The sequence below is a fragment of the Sinohyriopsis cumingii genome, chromosome 2 (genome assembly GCF_028554795.1).
Source record: "Sinohyriopsis cumingii isolate HCF-2022 chromosome 2, ASM2855479v2, whole genome shotgun sequence".
Taxonomy (NCBI): domain Eukaryota; kingdom Metazoa; phylum Mollusca; class Bivalvia; order Unionida; family Unionidae; genus Sinohyriopsis; species Sinohyriopsis cumingii.
In genome coordinates this window covers 54,211,497-54,233,571 of record NC_142962.1, presented here as the reverse complement: position 1 = coordinate 54,233,571, position 22,075 = coordinate 54,211,497, and the positions used below count along the sequence as shown (strand labels likewise).

The 22,075-nt window shown below is 34.8% G+C and overlaps 1 protein-coding gene across 1 annotated transcript; it reads right to left on the bottom strand.

The window, feature by feature from the left end:
* Positions 1 to 60: 60 nt before the first annotated feature.
* LOC149804881 (von Willebrand factor A domain-containing protein 2-like) lies at positions 61 to 14,400 on the bottom strand. The gene is made up of 8 exons (XM_089933353.1): positions 14,282 to 14,400; positions 5,458 to 6,012; positions 4,703 to 4,828; positions 2,563 to 2,676; positions 2,052 to 2,165; positions 929 to 1,042; positions 375 to 488; positions 61 to 152 (listed from the first exon to the last, which is right to left on the bottom strand). Exons 1-8 carry the CDS (start codon positions 14,352 to 14,354, stop codon positions 61 to 63), a joined length of 1,302 nt encoding a protein of 433 aa, XP_089789479.1. The 5' UTR covers positions 14,355 to 14,400.
* Between the last annotated feature and the right edge of the window lie 7,675 nt (positions 14,401 to 22,075).

Here is a 22,075-nt window from a genome sequence, read left to right as displayed (position 1 = left end):
CATAATGACAATCCATTCTTATCTTTTAACCCCAAAGTTCCTTTCTGTTCTCATTTTTCTTTAAGGGTTTTGTTTTAGCGACTGATTCCATTCTAGTCTCAGTTGACTGCTCCAAGTGTTTTTATCGTCAAATAAATCTGATCCCATCAAATCTAAATAAAAACAAAAGAAAAAATTTACAAATATTCTGGATCACTTTATTCTATGAAACAAGACAGTTATCCTTACAGCAATAAAAGTACCCCGAGACCTAGCAATTTGATCTTGACTGCCATGCTTAATTTCTTGCCTTACTTTAACGTAAATAGCATACTCATCAAGAAAACCCATAGTTTTTGTGTCTTTCACTTGGAAATTATATCATTACTACTTACCTATTTCGCAGTGTGTTCCATTAAAACGTTGTGGACATGTACACTGGTAGCTTCCCACTAAGTCTATACAAGTACCACCATTCAAACACGTCACGCCAGCACAATCATTTATATCTGTAGCCAAAAAATGTCAAAATTATATGGCAATTATTAGACAAAAATGCCATATGTTGCAATAAAAGTTATTTTTTTATTTTGTCTCGCTTTCTTGTATTGACTAATTCAGTTTCAAATATACCAGGAGATAATGTTCGATCGCCAGGTCTTTGGCTTAGAAGAAGGTATACCATTACCAAAGTACAATTTACTGGGATATATATATATATATATATATATATATATATATATATATATATATATATATATGACCTTTGCTTAACATATACATCTCAAATGTTTTGTTATTTTTTGATGAGTCATTTAATGACAAGAAAAAATATCATTTAAAATCTTGTCCACGATAAATATCAAAAGAAAGTTTTTATTGTTTCACTAGAACTAGGCTATTATCTAGGCAATTTATTGACAAGCAAATCGTAATTTCTGCCCCTTACCTGTCTCACATCTTGCCCCAGTATGTCCCAAGGAACAGGTACATTCAAAGCCCCCAGCTATATTCCTACATGTGCTATTATTTTCACATGGGTTGGAGTCACATGGGGTCAGTTCTGTAACGCATATAAAAGAAAATGAATTCATTGCAAGGACTCAGAAAAATCTATATGCTAGTGCAGTTAAATAGTAAAATAAAGAGGCTGTAAAAGGCAGCAATAACGAAAATTTACGACTATCACCATATGTCCGGTAGGTTAAAATTTCTGAACATAATGCTCAGCTTCCACTCCAGATATTTCAAAGGAATTTAGAATTCTTTGAAACTTCTGAAAGTTCTTGGATACAGAACATATTATGAATAATATTACACAATGTAAAAATTTAAGAGTTAGTTCTAGTCCCGTGCTGTTCTTTACTGCTCAGCCCAAACAGGAATCATACATAGATCATGATAATTTTCAAGGAAAGGACAGAACCGCCAATTAATATGCACAACCCGGATGCTTGTTTAAAACAGCACAGCTTCAGCTAGATGCATCTTTGGTCAGATCCTATGGTCTTGCCGAGGAGGAAAGCATAGTTTCAGAATACTCAAATAACAAAGTATCCATTACCTCTGTATAAAAATATACTCTCCCTCCCTACAAAGTTTACACTCCCTCTGTACAAAGTACCGGTATACACTCCCTCTGTGCAAACGAGTATATATAGGGCGAAATATTCTCCATTACCATGAATAGTCATTTTTTCATAATGACAATCCATTCTTATCTTTTAATCCCAAAGTTCCTTCTGTACTCATTTTTCTTTAAGGGTTTTGTTTTAGCGACTGATTCCATTCTAGTCTCAGTTGACTGCTCCAAAAGTTTTTATCTTCAAATCAATCTGATCCCATCAAATCTAAATAAAAACAAAAGAAAAAAAATACAAATATTCTGGATCACTTTATTCTATGAAACAAGACAGTTATCCTTACAGCAATAAAAGTACCCCGAGACCTAGTAATTTGATCTTGACTGCCATGCTTAATTTCTTGCCTTACTTTAACGTAAATAGCATACTCATCAAGAAAACCCATAGTTTTTGTGTCTTTCACTTGGAAATTATATCATTGCGACTTACCTATTTCGCAGTGTGTTCCATTAAAACGTTGTGGACATGTACACTGGTAGCTTCCCACTAAGTCTATACAAGTACCACCATTCAAACACATCACGCCAGCACAGTCATTTATATCTGCAGACAAAATGTCAAAATTCAACAGCAATTATTAGACACAAATATCATATATGGTAATAAAAGGGGTGTTGTTGTTTATGTTGCAATCACCAATTCAGTTTCAAGAATATCTGGAGATAGTCTTAGTTGGTCAATATCATCATCTTCAAGGTTGTTGGCTTACGGTGTATATAGAAATTTATATTGAATCATCTTCGCTTAAGATATACATCTCAAATCTTTGTTATTTTCTTTGATGAGTTATATAATGACACGAAACAAATTTATAGTCGTGTAAAATTTTGCCTGCAATAAGTCAACTAATAATTTCTGTCAAATTTTCATGCTTCTCTAGAACTGAGGCTACTCTCGAGGAAATTTGGTAATAAACAAATCGTGAATAACTGTTTCTTACTTGTCTCACATATTGCTCCAGTATATCCCAAGGAACAGGTGCATTCAAAGCCACCAGCTTTATTCCTACAGGTGCCATTATTTGTGCAGGGGCTGGATTCACATGGGGTCAGTTCTGTAATGGAAAATAAATTCGATGCTATGTCTCTAAAAAAAAAAATATGCTACTTCAGTTAAATAGTAAAGTAAATAGGCCGTATAAGGTGTGTTTGTGATTTGGATTTTTAACGCAGCTTTAACAAGTTTTCAGTCATACCGCTACGATGTCTGCAGTGTGGCAGTTTATAGTGATGTCTAGCACTGGGGCATCATGCCGCAGACATGTAGCATGATCTCACACCCAATCACATTATCCTGACACCAGGCCGACCAGTCCTAGCATTAACCTCTTAATACCGAGTGCAAAGCGAGGCAGCTATTAGTACCATTTTTAGAAGTCTTTGCTATGACTCGGCCGGGGATCGAACCCACGACCTCCCGCATCCGAGGCGGATGCTCTAACCACTAGGCCACCTTTACCTTAAAAGGTAACAATAACGAAAATTTACGACTATCGCCATGATGTGTATGAATACGTCCTGTGTGGCTGAAGCTTTCCGGCACAATGTTCAGCTCCAACTCCAGATATTTCACTTGAATTTAGCATGTACAGAAAATTCTTGGATACAAAATTATTCTGAAGAATGCTGTACAGTGTCAAAATTTAGGACTTGGAGGTAGTTCTAACCCCGTGCTGTTGGAGCCTACAGCGTCAGGACTAGAATCTTACGTAGTGCATTAACATTTTCATGGTAAGGACAGGAAACCCCAATTACACGTGCTCAACTTGTATGGTTATTTAAAAACGGAAAGCTTCAGCTAGATGCACACTTTGTAAGATCCTATTGTCTTGACTAGGATGAAAGCTTTGTTTCAGAATATTCAAAATAACAAAGTAAATTCTCCCGTTGTAGAAATTATACACCCCCTCAGTAGAAAGTATACAATCCCTCTGTAGAAGGTATACACTCCCTGCATACAAAGTATACAGTCCCTATGAACAAGATATACACTCCCTCTGTACAAAGTATACTCTCCCGGTGTAAAGAAATATACACTCCATCTGTACCAATCATATAATTTCCTCTGTACAAAGTACACTCTTCGTCTGTACAAAATACACACTCCTTCTGTACAAAATATACGCTCCCTCTGTACAAAGTATAAACTCCCTCTGTACTAAGTATACACTCCCTCTGTACCAATAAGCGCAAGGCTAAAAGAAGAATACCGGCATCAGAAATTTTCAGCTGTTTATAATACTCTGTCTTTGGCTAAACTTCGTGTCAAAATCACGATTATGGATCGACTATTTTCATTCAGGATACCTTATTCCTTTTTAAAAAATGTAGTATTCAAGAAAAATAACTCTCTGCGTCCTGCTCAGTCTCTATTACAAGTGATACATTTTTTTTTAGAAAGAAGAAAAATAAAATGAAAGATTGGACAAGACATGAATCTATATCCTGAATCTAAATCACTTACAACTAGAACATCGGTAGATTCAAAACAGACTCAACACAAAAGTCAAATGAAATTGGAATCATACAAGAGCTCTAATTCATTCATTCATTCATTCCGATATTTATATGGGTAAAAATAAAGGAACAAAAAACTAAAGTAATTAACAGATGATATGAGAAAGATGGTACTCATTAACGAACCACACATCAAAATGTAGATTCCAGTCGATTTCTTCCATTTGAAAAATTGTAGGAACTTTTCTAAGTGTGCAAGCATGTAATTATACATGCAATTGTACACAAACAAGCATCAATGGGAACATTCTCGCCCACAAGGTATGAATAAACAGCCTCTTTCTCACAGATAAATATAAGCATCTCTCAATGGAAAGACACGAGACTATTATGAATGATACATGCTAATACAATTAAGCTTAACTGGGGAAAACTTCAAGGGTTACATTACAAATATACATGAATTGTATATACACAGTACTTCTCATTCAAGTTGGACACGTTATCAGTGAGTTATTAGTCCATCAATTAAACATTCTTTATCCCGTAATATTTTATCATTTAATTTTTGAAAACAAAAAAAACCATAAGTAATTTAAATTATCGTTGGAATATTTACGATACCTGTGCTGCAGGTGACTCCAGTAAAGAACTGCTGACAGCTACAGTAATAGTGGGTTTCATTTAAATTTTGACAGGTTCCATTATTCAAACAAGGTCCAGAGCTGCATGGAGTGGAGGGCGATGTGACTGAAATAAATCAATATAGACAATAGAAAACATATGGAAAGATAAAGCAAACGAACGACGGAACGATCTTAAGTAAGTAAGAAAGAAAGACCGAAGGAAATCCTCCTGTAAGTGACAGTAGACGTTCTTTCGTAAAGATGAACGGATAAACTAAAAGTTAAGAAAAGTATAGAACCAAATATGGGGAGACACCTACCTGTATGAACTGGGGAAAATGCAGGGTTTTGCGAAATCAGCATCGCCTTGCATCATGTATTGGAGAAAGTATGGATGATATGGACTAAATATCTATAGATGACCTGTGTTGTACAGAATCAGGAATAAATTCATACTGTATTGAATAAATTCATACTGTATTGAATAAATTCATACTAGATTGAATAAATTCATACTAGATTGGATAAATTCTTACTGGATCGAATACATTCATACTGGGTTGAACAAATTTGAATAATTTCATACTGGATTTTATAAATTCAAAGGAAGGAAACAAGAAGTTCAGTGGTAAGTGGATGTAATCAAAGAATAATACAAGATCATTTTGTTACATGTAGCGGGTATTAAAGATGTTATTAGATGGCCTTATCAGGAGCGAAAAAAATTAAATTATTTAATACAAAATTTGTTACCTTTGCACGTGCTTCCTAGGACATTTGCAGCAATGCTGGAGAGAGCGCTAAAATCGTTTATGATATAAACTAAGTTCGGATCTAGAGAGATGCGTTTTAGACCGTTTGGATCTGCTAACGACGAAATCCCGATGGACAAAACCGGAATTTCAGCAGCTTGGAGATTCAACGCCGGTTGATCAACACTGTCATCTGCTTGACCGTCAGTCATCAGAATCAAGAACTTCTGGACCCCCGACCGTGCCCCTCTTGTTGGAGTAAAGTTATTGTTCAAGACGTATGTCAAAGCTTTGCCAGTATACGTGCCACCACCGCTATAGCTGATTTTGCCAATCGCCGCGATTAGACTTGAATTGTCCTTGTAAGTGTTGAGCCAGAATATGTTGGTAACACTTGTAGAGAAGAGGCATACGCTCACTTGGACCTGGTCTGGACTTATTGGAAGTTCGGCGACGATGGACTGTACGAAAGAAAGCATTAACTTGAAGTTGATGGCACGAACGCTGGATGACTGGTCAAGGAGGAAGACTACGTCAGCCTTGCTGGAAGAACATCCTGGAAAGAATGCAATAAGAATCTTTATTTGCGTCGTATAATACCAAGAAATAGTTGATAAAGAGAGACCATATGGGTACATATAGTCAAAAATAATTTTATAATGAACATTGCATCTATTGCAAATACACATGTACCTATATGTGGAAGGAAGAATGCCTTAGGCTACGTGATCATGCTTTTATTCTGCTGATCTTCATGTTCCCTACGGTAAAGACATAGTTCCTAAATTACCTTTATTTCCTCTGGAAATGATGACCACAATTTTTCTCGTTTTTTGTGTTGTTGTTTTTTTCTTTTTTGGGGGGGGGGGGGGGCTCTCATCAAATTGAGGCGTATTATTTATTTATGAGAACCTAATGGCGGAAATTACATTTTCTCGTAATTCTCTGTAAGCGTGTAATAATCTTTGCTATAATAAGTATGCTGTTTTAGCGCGTTCTTATTACTCCACTTTTGGCAGTGAGAGCATTTTATTTTGGTCCTGTCCGTTCGTCTGCTACGTCCGTCTCAAGGACGCAAAACTACTCACTGTAGGCGAATGAAATGCGGTTAAGTTTATTTGTTTGCATATTTCCTCTTGCAAGTATTGTACTAAACGTAAATGATTTTACCGCGGTAGACCGACTACCATGCGAATATGATCATTACTGTTGCCGATTGCCTCAGTACTTGACAGATAAATCAAATTATGGGGTACACTGTGTTTTGACCTAGATCAACCAAACTCTCGCGTTATTCCGCGAAATCAACGCCCGTAGATAGTCTAGTTTAACGTCTATACAATTAATTGCTACTGATAAATGTCGCTCATTATTATCCTTTGTTGATTTCTAATGTGTTAAAAACTACCCACTCAATACAGTATATCCCATTAACGCTATAAGCAGCCGCGGTGGTTCATGCTGTTAACGTTTCGAACGCGTGACAGAAACGATGCGTTTTCGAATTCAGCCATTATATCAGCTCGGGTCGGCTCCTGCTTTGATTCCTTTGGCTGGGCAATTTACTCCAATTGTCTTGGTACTAAATAACCTACGTGTATTGCTGTGTCATTACACATCAAGCCCAAACTATTAATATGGGGGGGGGGAGGGAGTCGAGTGGTCTAAAACACTCGCCCTTACCAATCACTGCCATCTCACCTGTCGACGCGGATTCGAGTCTCGCGCCTGGCCTATGTGAGTATGTGGAAAATTTTTTTACTAGGTTCCGGCGAGTCGGTGGTTATTCCCGGGAATTTTCAGGGTTCTTCCTCCACCAGCTATACTGACCGTCATGTATAGCATATCATAGGATGAAAAATGGCGTTAATAGCACTATAACAACAGCAATTAACGTAATTGTGCTTACTCGCTAAATGTAATATTTTCATAATGTACTCACACTATGGTAGAATGTATTAGAAATTTAGAGCCACAGTCTGATGACATATATTATTTTCATGAAAAAGCGAAAAAGTGTGCTACCTATACATATTTTAAATATGTGTGTGACAAAACATTAAGAAAGGAAAAATAATCTTGTATTTATGGGTCCTTATTATTTGTTGTTAGGAACGCCAACTGACCTACAAACCCATTAGAGACTTAACCAGCCTTCTTGTAAGCCTCTTATTGGACCTTACATTCGTTTCCCAAACACCTTCATAACAAAGAACTCACGGGGGTCTCGTTGAACAAGACTAGACTGAGAGGAATTTCAGGTTATCTCATGTGGCATAGATCTCACGCAGGTATCTTGAATGAGATTAGATTTACAGAAATTTCTAGTCATCTCATCCTCTATTTGTATCCGTAATCCTTTTCTCATTAATCATTTTTACCCATATTACTCAGTATGGTAAATGCGAGTTTATACATGATTTACCTACAATAGAAATATATTATCACTATTCATCTTCGAACTTGGAAATTGTCCCGGACGACACTTATTCTGATTATCAGAAAAAGGTCAATGTAACATTGAATAATTAAAATTTATAACTTCTCAAATTTTTCAACTTTTATAATGTTGATGAGAAATCTTAATTTCGCAAATGTAGTTTGAGATTTTTAAATTTAAAAAATGTCTGGATTTGAACTTTACATTTTTATAGTTTTCCAAATTTTAGAAGCCTATCTAAGTGAACTAATTTTCTAAAATTCTCAATTAATTTAGGTGTGTAGAAGTTTGATTTTTTAGATTTTTTCAGTTACAAATATAACGTTTCAATTATATTATATCGTTTTTAATTAGACCGAAAGTGTCATTTTGGATATTTCCTCTCTCCAATTTTATCTACCCCAGACATCTTTTAAGCATTTTATAAATGCTTTATTTCGACATTAGCTTTGAGTGTGAAATGAGTGATAAGTTTATTGATTCTTTGACAATTGATACATCTGCGACACCAAAATTAGAAATTGGCTAGGCAGTAAGAATTTCAAAATGCAAAATATTTTTTTGAAAAGTAATAGTGCTTTTCTTCACTGAGGTAATATTCTAAAAGGTTAATCTCTTGGATCCGGTTGTTCATAAACAGCAAAACTGACTGGCAATGATACAGAGGGCATGCTTTACGAACAAGAGGTAACAGTATATGACAAAAAGGATGACGTATACAAAGTTGAAAAGAATCTGAGAACCGAGATAATGAAAGAAACAGTATGTACTCGTGAAATGGATGGGATACGATGAACTGCTTAATAGTTCAGAATCAGCGGAAGACATTATTCCATTAACATACATGGTTTAATTGACATATGCATGCAGTAGTGTGAACAAGTATGAACATGTGAGTATTAAAAAGATGATGAGTTTCTAGATTGTGGCAGATGTGGCTAAAACCACATTAGAAAAGGAGGCAGGTACAAGCTTGCACGTCATGCTAAATTGTACTGATCACACGAGCAAAAGAAGAAAGAAACCACATCGCACTTAGACAACAAAATAGTACATATGAAAGAAAACCCTGATAAAGTGATTCTGCATTCTCCTGTCTATATAATAAAAAAAAGATTACCCAAAAAAACGAGAAAAAAAAGAGAAAAAATTGAAACAAATCCAGTTGATTAGAAGTACATTTTAAAAGGCTGAAAATAAGCCAAAGAAGAATTACGAAGTGAAAGACTGATATTTGGTTACGAAATTTTGACCAAACTGAAAATCGAATTGACTTTGAAAAATAATCAGGCAATTTAAATTTCATACTGAGAACAATTTTACGACATTCGTCAAACCGCCATTCACAAAGAATCACTAGAATATTACACAAAATCAGTTGATTTGAAATAGGTTTTACACCACTACACCTTCATACTGTGCCGATATACAAATTTTGAAGGCATACTTTTCATGGCCATTCCGTAGTAATTTAACTGGAGCTTTTTAAATAGATGGAATGATTAAATGGAATGTTCAACAACAGTTTTACAATGGTACAAGTGCCAAAGAATAAAAAGAATACGATTGGTTGAGTAAATGTTAAAAAGTAACAACTTATCAGAGATGCAGAGTTTGCCTAAAACAAATAAGAATATTCTGGAATTACAACTTATGCAATGAAAAGATCCCAGCAATCACTAAACCGAGAACTACATGTAAATGTGGAAAAAGAGTGAATTGAGGATCAATGTATGTACACAAATTCAATTCCACACTAATTTTATGTTGTTAAATAATGGACTTTAAATGTGAGACAAGAAGCCGATACTGCATGATAATCTGTAACTCATCGCACACAGTGAACCGAACATTGATTAAAAACACACTAGAAAATTTGCTAACGATGAATCGTAGAAAAGGTATAGATCAAAGTGTGACATGAGACTGGCAGAATCTAATAAACTGGGAGGGGCGGGGCCGGGGGGGGGGGCAATATATGTTTGAGGCAATTCATACTGGCATTTGATATAGCAGGTACTGTATCAGATAATGTTCCAGAGAATATTAGTATAAAAATTTCCTCCGGAGAATGTTTCTGTTAGTATGTAAAATACGTCAGCCTGATAAAGAATAATTCAAATCAAATAGCAACAACATTAACTTATTACAATTTAATTTGATCTTGAACATTTACAAGATTCTACCAGGGTATTTTTGGATATACATATAGAGAGGGGAATTATGCTTGATCGAAAATGGGACAGAAGAACATAAAGCTGTACGCCTATTTACACCTGTTATTGTGTTAGCCGCTTACAAACGTAAATACAACGTTGAGACGTAATGTTGAGAGTTGGAAAGAATTTTGCTAGCTGATGAGACAAATTCTATCATGTTGCCACTCAGTGGAAATCTCGTCCCATAAGAAGTTCGATAGAGAAAGAATTTGGATTTACAGTCCACTTTGTTGGCACAAATCTACTGGTTGGTCTTACTTCTTTTTATAAGATATGATTGATCTGACAGATGAATATATTTCAAGGTTAAATCAAAGCAACAGATGAAGTGTGCTCTGAATATTGTTTGTATAGATTAAATCATGCATGGAGGATGTATAGATCAGATGATGCACACTCTGCATCCTGGGTGTATAGATCAGATAGTGTGCACTCTGCATACTGGGTGTATATATCAGATCTGCGCACTCTGCATACTGGGTGTACAGATCAGATCGTGTGCACTCTGCATACTGGGTGTTTAGATTAGATCGTGTGCACTCTGCATACTTGGTGTACAGATCAGACCGTGTGCACTCTGCATACTGGGTGTATAGATCAGATCTGTGCACTCTGCATACTGGGTGTACAGATCAGATCGTGTGCACTCAGTATACTGGGTGTTTAGATTAGATCGTGTGCACTCTGCATACTTGGTGTACAGATCAGATCGTGTGCACTCTGTTTGCTAGGGGCCATGTTTTACAAAGAATATCGTTAACTCAGGTACAGGCAATTTTAAAAGTTGACGGAGCTACTAATACAGTTAAAAAAGTTAAAACAACGACGGAAACATAATGGGGAAATAAGAACAGATGCCAACGTGAAATTAGACTAAGCGTTTGGAGGTGATGGAATCTTTTTGTTACTTAGGGCTATGAAAATAGGCAGTAGCACCGGATACAAAACCAATTTACTGAAATCCGTTGATCCTAATAATCTGGTGCAAAATTCTACGCTTAATACCATATCATTTTCCATACTGATGTCTATTTTAGCTCTTTCGTCAGCCAATCAAAACCCATTGCTATTTGACTAAGTCGAGAGGGTGAATGACACGATTTTATCCGTTTGAGTCTTTGATTTTGATAATTCACAAATTTCCTCTAGTTCCCCGGTTTTATTGATTAACTAAACAATGGTTGCTGATTAGATGTTGAGACCATTCCAAGCTTTCCCAAGATTAACTAAGTGAAATTATATGTAAATTGACTTTGAGCAGTTTAAGAAAGGTGAATTAGATAAGACCGGAGTAAACGAAATAATTTCACCTACCGGAAGTTGTGATCCAGCACGTTGTAGCCCGTATGATAAAATTATGGAATGAACCATTTAGATCATCATCATCATAGGCCACTGATATATTTTTTACTCTTGCTTGAAAATATAATAAAGCACAGCAGTCAAAACGCACGCTTTCTGTTAGTATCTACATTAGTTCCCTGTGTGATGATTTCGTCTCAGTATACTTTTGCTGAGAATGTGCCATTTGTTCGATTGTGTAAGACCTGCTCCCCAAAAGCGAATTTATGATATTTAAGGTTTACACGCGTATGCAAAAACCTTATTGGTTGCATTTTTTCGGTAAAAATATGGCTTCATCAGCGGGGGTTTTCTGGGTCTGATTCCAGACCATACATATCATCGTATATTCAGTTTTTTAGTATATACATCAAGTTGATTGGTTTATTTAGGTGAAGAGAATCTACATAGGAGAATATAATTAGTATTTCTAGCTTGTTATATAAACCCTATACTAACGCTCCAGTGACCTAGAGGGTAGATTGTCCGCCTTGGATATGAGAGGTCGTGGGTTCGATCCCCAGCCGAGTCATACCAAAGACTTATAAAAATGGTACTAATAGCTTCCTCGCTTGGCGATCAACATTAAGAGGTTAGTATTAGGACTGGTCGGCCTGGTGTCAAGATAATATGACTGGATGGGACATCATGCTACATGTCTGCGGCATGATGCCCCAATGCTAGACATCACTATAAACTACCACACTGCAGACATCGTAGCGATATGACCGAAAAATTGTTAAAGCTATGTTAAAAGTCCAAATCACACACTAAACCCTATATATTTAAATACGGTGTCATCCACACACTTGCAATGTTATATCTAAATCTTTTGAATTTATTACTTAGCATGATGATTCGGCTTTTGTGTATTTATTATACAAATGTAATAACTACCCATAATTCAATTATGTATGTGTATCTGTGCGCGACTAGCATATATGTATATTGTTTCTTCTTGAATAATCCTCTACAACCAGGTATTGTTTGGTCTCTATAAAGCGCTTGCCGATCCGGATCACTGCTATCTCACCTGCTATCTCACCTGCGTGGGTTCGAGTCTCAGGCTTTGCTAACGTGGGTATGTGAGAAAGCTTGTCCGTAGCTTCTCGTGGGTCGGTGGTTCTATCCGGTGTCTTCCATCGTTCTTCCTTCACCAGTTATACTGGCCGCGATGTATAACCTATCTTGTGCTGAAAAATGGCGTTAAATCTTACAACAAATGTAGGTATTATTTCGACCCACTTTTTATGGCTGACTAATCGTCGATACTTTACAACTCACCATTTGAAACGTTATCCAAGCTGTTTCGTATATCTCCGCCAGTTTGTGCATACATTTGCACACTATATTTGCCAGCCGAGGAGGGGATGCGGGATGATGAGTGGGTCAGACCGTGGTGGGCCGCAATAATTAATCATACTAATCACCAATTACAAGACTGATGATAGTGTTCTATATTAATGTTATCATGTTGTAGAAACGTTTTGTATCAGTATACGTTTCTAACTTAACTCAAAATAAAGTAGTAATAATAATAATAATAATAATAATAAACTATCTTTAACGAGGATAACACATTTGGTCATGGCTGACCCATCTGTCATGTGGTCCTCAGTTTTTGTAATCGGCTATGCAAAACAAAAATACACAAAATAAAAAAAGAAGACGATGCATATAACCAGGTATCGTCGCACACTCATTCGTACATATTTAACATGAATGACTATGTGTGACTATGCTGGGAAACATACAAATATGAACAATATTCAATACACAGGTACATACATTTCAGCATAAATCTTAATATATATATATATATATATATATATATATATATATATATATATATATATATATATATATATATATATATATATATATATATATATATATATATATTGAATAAGATCTGGATATATCAATTATGGATATGATTATAAAGTTTTCTATTCAGAGCTATTAATATGTCAATCCAGCTGGTCTTATATTGAAAACACATTGCATCATATTATAGGAATATAATGGCCCAAATAAATTTTGTAGAAACAATATCGTGTTCACGTTCAAATGATGTCGTTGGTTTCTCAGCATTATTGATCAAGACTGAATCCTTAAGTCGGTGTAAAATCTGCATATATGTAGAGCGAACATTTCCTTTGGACCACCCAAGAAATGAGACCACTCGTTAATAACACCCACTTTTTCACATTCCCAGTTTCGGAGATGAGTGGAACATCATCGTTTTATTATTATTATTATTATTATTATTATTATTATTATTTAAATTGAATAAACCCATTAGATGTGTAGCCGTGGGACGCGGTACAATCCAACCAACTACCTCACGGGAATTTCGAAACAGTGACTCTCCACGCAGCGCAAGAACTTTCTCTTTTCTCAATTTGTTTTCATTTATAAGAAAATAATTTTGTAATACAATAGAAATGAACCAACAGTAAATATAACCAACTCTTCAAGAATTTTTCAGTTTCGCAGCCATTAAATGGTACAGAGTAATTATCTAAAGTCATTAAAATATTACATAGTAATTATCTAAAACTAGTTTCACAGTTTCATTGTTACATTTAGTGGGATCTTATTATAAGGAACTTTGATTTATAACTCTCGATGGAATAGTTGCATGTTATTGTCATTTAGATGATTTCTGTTTTTATTAATATGTTTTGTCGTTGTACGTTTTCAAAAACTGTATCAATGCTCATTCCTGCATTTTATACTTGATCCGACATACGTAGAACATTTTTTATTAGATTAGTGTTTTAAAGATGTATGTTATATGTAAAACGAAATATATACGTTACCTTGCCCTTTCGAAAAAAAGGAATATACAACAATAATCCATATAAAACATGTACTATAACTTAAGCCTGTCATGATTTCAGGGTGATATACTCGAGTATAAGTACAATGTGTACGCGTCTTGTCGTTCTACAAAGAGTTATATTTCGTAGCTGTCAATATGGTTTTGTTTTAAAACCGGTGGCATTTAGTAATGCTCTATAAATAGAGCAATTTCTTTTCTGTTAGTTTTGTTTTGCATTAAAACCAGCAAGATTTAGTAAGGCTCTAAAAATAGAGCAACAAAGTGACCTAATATTGTTATTTAGGCCCTTACAAAGCATTTTTGAAAAGAAAAAAAACAACATTTACATTAGAAAGACAAAAAAAGTCCAAAGTTTTTTTTAATGTATCTGTTATGAAAACTTATATCATTATACCAATTTATCCAAATAGGTAAGTAAGTATGACTTTTATGGTACATACTCACCTGTAAGGACAAATCAAACCTACCTTTAAAGTCTAGTAAATTGCAGTGAACTAAATGGATATTGTAAAAAATCATAATTGTCCCAAACATATAATTACGAAATGAGGGAGAGTTGGCGGTGGTACTGTACGGACAAAGGTCCTTTATTAATACATTCAAATAAAGGACAAATAAATTTAATATATATAAACGTATGGTTTAGTCTTGAAATATAAATGAATAGCTGATTTTCTCCTTTGAACATTGGTTAATTAAATGTAAACTTGTAACCAGGGAGAGGTTATGAAGAAGAACTGCATGTGTACTAAACTTGTAATTAAACAATCTTCGGTAAAAACAAACAAACAACCAAACAACAAACAAGCAAACAAGAATTTTACTCGTCGAAAAAGTGAGGCAAAGATATTTTATTAAGTGAAAAAACGTAAAAATCTTAAATGTTTGAAATTATTAGTATTTCAATAAACTAATATTTCATAATTAATTATTAGTATTTCGATAAACTGTTTTTACTCTGGACAGAGACTGCGTAGTTTGTCATGATTACGCGCTTAACTGGTGACTATATTTAAAGCTTGGTTTCATTTGTATCCAAAAATAGAAATGTGTGATTCCTACCTTACACAGCATTTCAAAACCCGAAATTTAAAACGTTGAATATATATATATATATATATATATATATATATATATATATATATATATATATATATATATATATATATAGGTTTACATGTGTTATGAGTGATAACGAACACCATTTAATATTTTTGGTGAATTATTATGCCAACATCTTTTCAAGGTACTGGCAATATTTATGACACCTTCTGTCTGTCCGTATGTACTTCGATTTGTCGGTTATCACACCGCCTTCTGAACTTCTGGATGGAATTTTATCAAACTTAGAATTTGACATGTCCATATGGAAACCATATGTAAGAACGGTATTAAATACAGCTCCATCTCTGAGGGTCCCCGAGAGGAACCAAAGGCTCTAACGTATTTAAAATTTAAATTTAATCAATTTTATTTTATATAACAAACTTGATGTGAAGTGTCGTAACAAAAAGTCATAAATTATTCGGTTGTGACCAGTTTTATGTCACGACCACAAGTTCGGGGATTGGGGTGGGGGGCTGGTTGCAAGATATATCAAAAGTATGGAGATTCACGATGGCAAGCTATCAACCTTATGCTTTTAACTGAGGGGAATAGCTGCCAACTGATTATATGGTAACCATATTGTCCCTCCCACCAAAAGATGCTTTGCAAACATTATTCTGCAAACTGCATGCGAAAAGGCGAGCGCCATAGCCCACTCGACCACCCTGGACCCCGTACAGAAAGATAAACAAAACGTAATAAGCCATATGTATGTAGGTACGTAGATATGTATGTCTGTCTGGTTGTCTGTCTGTCTGCAGACATGCATGTATGTATGTACGTATATATGCATGTCTGTCTGGTTGTCTACCTGTATGTCTGTCTGTGTGTTGTATGTATGCATGTATGTATGTATGTATGTATGTATGTATGTATGTATGTCCATCCAGATGATGAAATACAGTTTCATTGTTGCTAGACGTAAGCATACAAATTCTCTCTATCAAAACGTTTAAAAGTAGGGGCTATCCCAATCTGATTAAAATCAGATCTCCACCGTCTTCACGTGTATTAGTAGAGATCTGATTTTAATCAGATTGGACTAGCCGTGTCAAATCAATGTGGTTACACTGTAAAATATCTCTCACAGACATGTACACCGAGACCAGAGACAAAAACACACGCACACACATGCACACTCACGAATACACACATTATATCAACAACATTCAACAACCTAAGCAAATATTCGAAATGACGGACGATGAAGTGGATGAAACGTTCATATTTATTCTCTCTCTCTCTCTGTGCACATAACTTTGTCGCCATATGTATGACAAATTTGTAAGAATTACACAGGCCGGTCTATTGAAAGAACATTTGTAAATGTTTGTTTAATTGACATGACGTAAAGACAGAAAGTTAAGGGGCTGATATTACATTTATGTCGTGCCCTTTAAACGCGGTTTCACGCTCCATTCTCATGCACATCATTTACTATATCAGCATGGCTCACACAACAACACTTAAAATGTTGCTTTCTTTTTCCTTGTTCTGCTCAGTTTCACCATTAACTCCAAGAACGATCCATAATAGTTTTCAGTCCATGGCTGGTTCAAGGGTATTTGGCGTGCTTTGGGAATCCTTCATCTTGCGTCCCACTTCCGGAGGGGGGCATTGCTTATTATAAACTGTTCACTGGTAGTACTACAAATTTCACTATTTGATATACAAATTTAATGATAATAAATAAATAACATCGTTTTGGGCGCCCGCACCCCACCCCGGCCAAAACAAAAAAAAAAATATTTAAACATTTTTTGCGCCCTATGCGACAGCCAAGTTCGCCTGTCGGGTGAAACAGGTCCTGTATCAGCCATCGTCTTCATTGTCGTTACCACGTTATTTGAAGTAGTTTTCTTCTCCTACTTTTCCTCAATCTCATCGACAACTGGAAAAATGATAAAAATGCATAATTTTTTAATGACTGATTTCAGCATATTTCTTATATTAATTTTGTCTACTGTTTGTTGCTAAGAATAGTTTGTGATTCGAATAATTTTCTATTTTGAGCTATTTGGCTTCTTTGCACATGTGACCAGGCCCGGCCCTAGAATGTGCGGGGCCCAAGGCAGTATGTGGGGCCCAAGACAGCAAGCGATGAGTTCGGGGCCTCAAGCAAAAAATTGCATTGCGGAGTTGATTTCCTGAAAGCGCGGGGCTCAAGGTGGCTGCCTCGTTCGCCTTGCCCTAGGGCCGGGCCAGTCAAGATTTCTAAAAGAACATAACTCAAATTATAATCCCGAAATGAAATTATTGAGCAGAATAGTTACCTCCCTTAGTGAAGTTTTACAGCTGTTAGGCAGCAACGTCATTGAAACAAATATGCTCGTAAAATATTTAAGCAATGATTTTATGACTTAAAATTATCAAGTCTTTGTTAGGTGATAAAGAGAACAAAATACTTAAAACATGTATAATTAATATTACGTGTGTATGTATGGATATTATTATTTGCGAATGTAAAATATGAAACTTGATTATTAATTTTTCGCAAGTTATGTTTATTTCTTTGATCCTGTTTAACGTTGCATTAATTTAACCGTACAATCCATCTGTTTTCTCAGACTTTTCATAGACCAGAAGAGATTATGGCATGGTCTATTGCCCGTATTCTGTTTGTCTGTTTGCACAAGCTGACCGTATAAATGTTAATCATCGTACCAAAGCAATGTATGATTGTTATTTTTAATAAGGATTGTTCCTTAAAAAATACATCATATCAGGGGAAGTCTTTGAGAGATATATATGCCTTGGTTCTCTGATTACTCATTGTTCATGTCAAAATGATGCAAAATTGCAAATCAGATATATGGGTATCGCGGTACAGATGGATATGAAAAAGAAAAAAAAAAATGCCATTTGATATATTGGCAGAGTTACAGGTTTTTTATTCTATATTTAGTTCTTATTGTTTCTTTCTGAAAAAAAAAATGATAAACACCAACATGCTTGCTTACTTGTACGTCAAGCAGTGACACCCAAGCTATTTTGCTTTAGCTGGATTCCACTCAGTGGTAGCAGACTTCAAAACAGATAATTGCTGTCATTGCTACGACCGTCATTAATGACTATTGTATTTTTTTATGTTTTGTTTATTTTGTTTTGTTGTTTAAAGTTTCTTCTTGATTACTGACAAGGTCTATGAACAAATTTTATCCTGAAAAATCGATCATAACATTCTGATTAAAGCTATTCTGATGTCCAAATTTACATAATTATGTAACTGTTGATCAGCGATCAATGTTGCCTTAATGGGTTAATCAACTAATGACACAGGTGTAAATAGAATATTGTTGTCAGTTCGCCTAGACCAAAGCTTTTTGACCATCCATCACACATACAGTACTATACCATCATGGATAGACGATATATATATATATATATATATATATATATATATATATATATATATATATATATATATATATATATATATATATATATATATATATATATATATATATATATGTTCTGGTCATTAACCTGTTAGATATATACCATTTATTATTTTTTTGTAATACTGATGGATATGGAGTCATACATACGATTGTTGGACTCTTTGAATCCATAAATTTCCATTGACAATTCTACTTTTGTGACTAAAATGCTTGCCCCCTCCCCCAATACGTCTAATCGATGTCTTACTGTACCGGATTATTCAGTGACAGCTGAGAGCCTTCTCCATTGTCCAGACCTGACAACTAGCGGTATAGGACACCATGAATAATATTTTCATGTAATTCAGAGAAAAGTTTTACAAATAAAAGTGATGTAATTTACCAATCACACTGTACTATAGTTTCAGATATATACAGTACCCACTTCTGTTTCAGGTCTTACGGTCTTTTTTTGGTGGTTTTGGTTGTCAGCAACAGGTGTCTTATGGGTATGTATTGCATTAAATGTAAATGGAAAGTAGAGGTGGCTAGTTGAAGTTTATACTGTAAACAGTTAATAAAACTTGGTGACTTATAAATTGAAAAGATATGTGTTTACTTATGTTTTACTTGGAAGACAGTAAAGTGTATTTCAGCATGGTAATATATATGCATTTACTCGTGTTAAATTAAATATTAATTATTGTTCTAAAAAAAGTTATAACAAAGATTATTCAATCATGACTGCGCACCTTAAATATCATCAAAAAACATTCCATAGAAAAATTGTTGATCACTATTGACTTTTACAGTGGTGGCCAGGTACTAAATTGGGTTAAGAAAACAGGTCGATGCGTCTAATCTTAATAAAAAGAAAATGGAGTACAAGGTTTTTTGAAAATGTTCAGCTTTTATTGTATCACAGCATACGACATTCAATCCAGTTTGTACTGGATCATACATATACTTTGACTTTGTCCAAAAACTTCCAAACATTTTTAACACTGATTATGCCATATGCATGGGGTGGGGGGAGCTAATATATAATTACTAGTATCTTCCAATGAATACGAATGTATGAGGATCGAAATAAAGTGAACAATTACCATTTGAAACTATGTGTAATTAAATTCTAAAAAGTACACCCATTACTGAAATAGTTGGTACTGAATGCCTGCATGGGATGTACGCCTTTTACAGTAGCAGAATAATGTTTCCTTAGAAATACATGTAAATTAAATTCAGAGTACTGCGTTTTAGCTCATTTTTTTTCCAGCAAACAAATTACATTGCAAAGTTTAATATCATTACCGTTGCAAAGTGAATTTTGTTGTCAGTAGTGGTCGATCCTATGATGGTTAAACTGTACAATATTTCACTATTGATGAACCTAAGACCAGGTTTTATCTTTTCAGAGTAAAATTTGTTGGTTTATGTGTTACACTTCTGGCGGGTTATACTACTGAGGAGGATCTGTGGCAGTTGTTGGGAGATCAAAAGTTATCATTGGTAGGTGAAGATGTTCAAGACCACTGGAAGAGTGTTAGTCTGAACACTGCATTAAAAAATTAATAGAAGTAGATTTTTAAAACTTTTCTGCTGGTGCTGGTGCTGTTGTTGTTCTTTAGAACATAGTCAAAGCTTACATCTTGTTACCTTCTTTTCTATGAACATTTGGTTGTCTGAACGTATCTTGGGAAAGACAGTTAGCTCCCTTTAACTCGGCGACCTATATCCAGTCATATGCTCCAACAGACATTGAAATGTGACCAGCCAACTAGATTTGACTAATTAATACTAATCCTAGATGCAGCATGCCGTATGCACTTTACCTTTAAAATCCAAACGGCAATCTAGATTTGACTGATTAATAATAAAACCAGGTTCCGTTCGCCTTATGTACATTAGCTTTAAAATCTTCCTGATTCTCAAAATTGATATGGATTCGACGGTACAGTCGCATTTATCATTATCTCTTATTTATCTATCAAATCTTAGCCTCTTGGCTCGTGATGTCAGTCATTTCTAGAGAAACAAAACAAATAATGTATAGGATGAAATATTTGTCACTTTCAGAAATCCTCTTTTAAAAAAAAAATAAAACTTGATTCAATTAGAGCAAACTTTACCTTATTTTAATCTTTAAATTTAAAATACAACTTCAGTATGTAATAAATTGTAGTTCATTTTTTTTATCAACGTCAATCATTTCAACAGTATATGTACTATTTTGAATGGTCAACAAAGTTTGAGATTGACAATTTTTTCCACAGGTATGGAAAGGTGTGTGTGTGTGTCCAAACCATAATTCAAACAGAATAGATTTTGTGGTTGGTAAAAACAAAATCGGACTGTTACTTCAATAAGTAAACCTCGTTATTAACATAGTCCTGCTTTTCGTTAAGACTGAATGAATTAGTCCACCTTTCATTTACAGACTGCCATTTTTAAGCACTTCCTAGCTCAAGCAATTTGCTTGATAGCACTTCCTGCAGTCTGCTATCTGTCTTTCTTTTTAATCCATTTTAAAGCGTTCAGATATATACAAAATTGCTTATACCAGTCTAACAGGCTCCTTAGCGTTAGCTTTACATTAGTTTTGCAATCATAACATGCATTTTGTCTGGTTCCTAATTGTCATTATCTGTATATAAAACAGTTGTAGATTTTTCACTAGTTAACTTACCTCTAACAACATCTCGTCATCGGTAGTTGAGGTTAAGAAGCTGTCGTTGTGATTACTAATACGTCAATACGTTTCAAGGGAACAATACTTGATTTCCACTGAAGACGATTCCCAGTCATATCCAGAATGATATTGATAATCTAAAACACAATGCGTAACGACAAAACACGTTTCTAATGTTTTTAAAAAGGAAAGAGAACCAATCATATAGCTTACTTTTGGTTGAAACAACAAAACAAGAATAATACTTATTTTCCATTTCTAACATTCCCAATATTTTTTACTAACTGGTAGGGTAATTCCATTGTTTGATAGTTGATGGATGAAATGAAATTATTGCTTACTGTAAACCAATAATACTAGTTTCACAAGCATGTTCCAATAGATTAGTGTGAGCGTGTGAGATGTTGCTTTAACATGAGAGAGAGAGAGAGAGAGAGAGAGAGAGAGAGAGAGATTCTGATAGTGAACTGTGCTAAATATTGTTTTCCTTTGGGAGAAATTGTTCTCTATTTTAAGATCCTATGTATTGGTGACTGCATAATATTTTCTTACAGTGGTAGTGGTGACGGTTTCTACAGCTCAGCATTTCAGTCCC

Coding starts and splice junctions, on each gene's coding strand:
- LOC149804881 (XM_089933353.1), bottom strand. CDS start 14,354: ATGACAGGCTTAAGTTATAGTACATGTTTTATATGGATTATTGTTGTA. Junction 6,013..14,281: donor CTTTTTTTCGAAAGGGCAAG/GTAACGTATATA, acceptor CATTCTTTCCAG/GATGTTCTTCCAGCAAGGCT. Junction 2,677..4,702: donor TGGAGTCACCTGCAGCACAG/GTATCGTAAATA, acceptor TTTCCATTACAG/AACTGACCCCATGTGAATCC.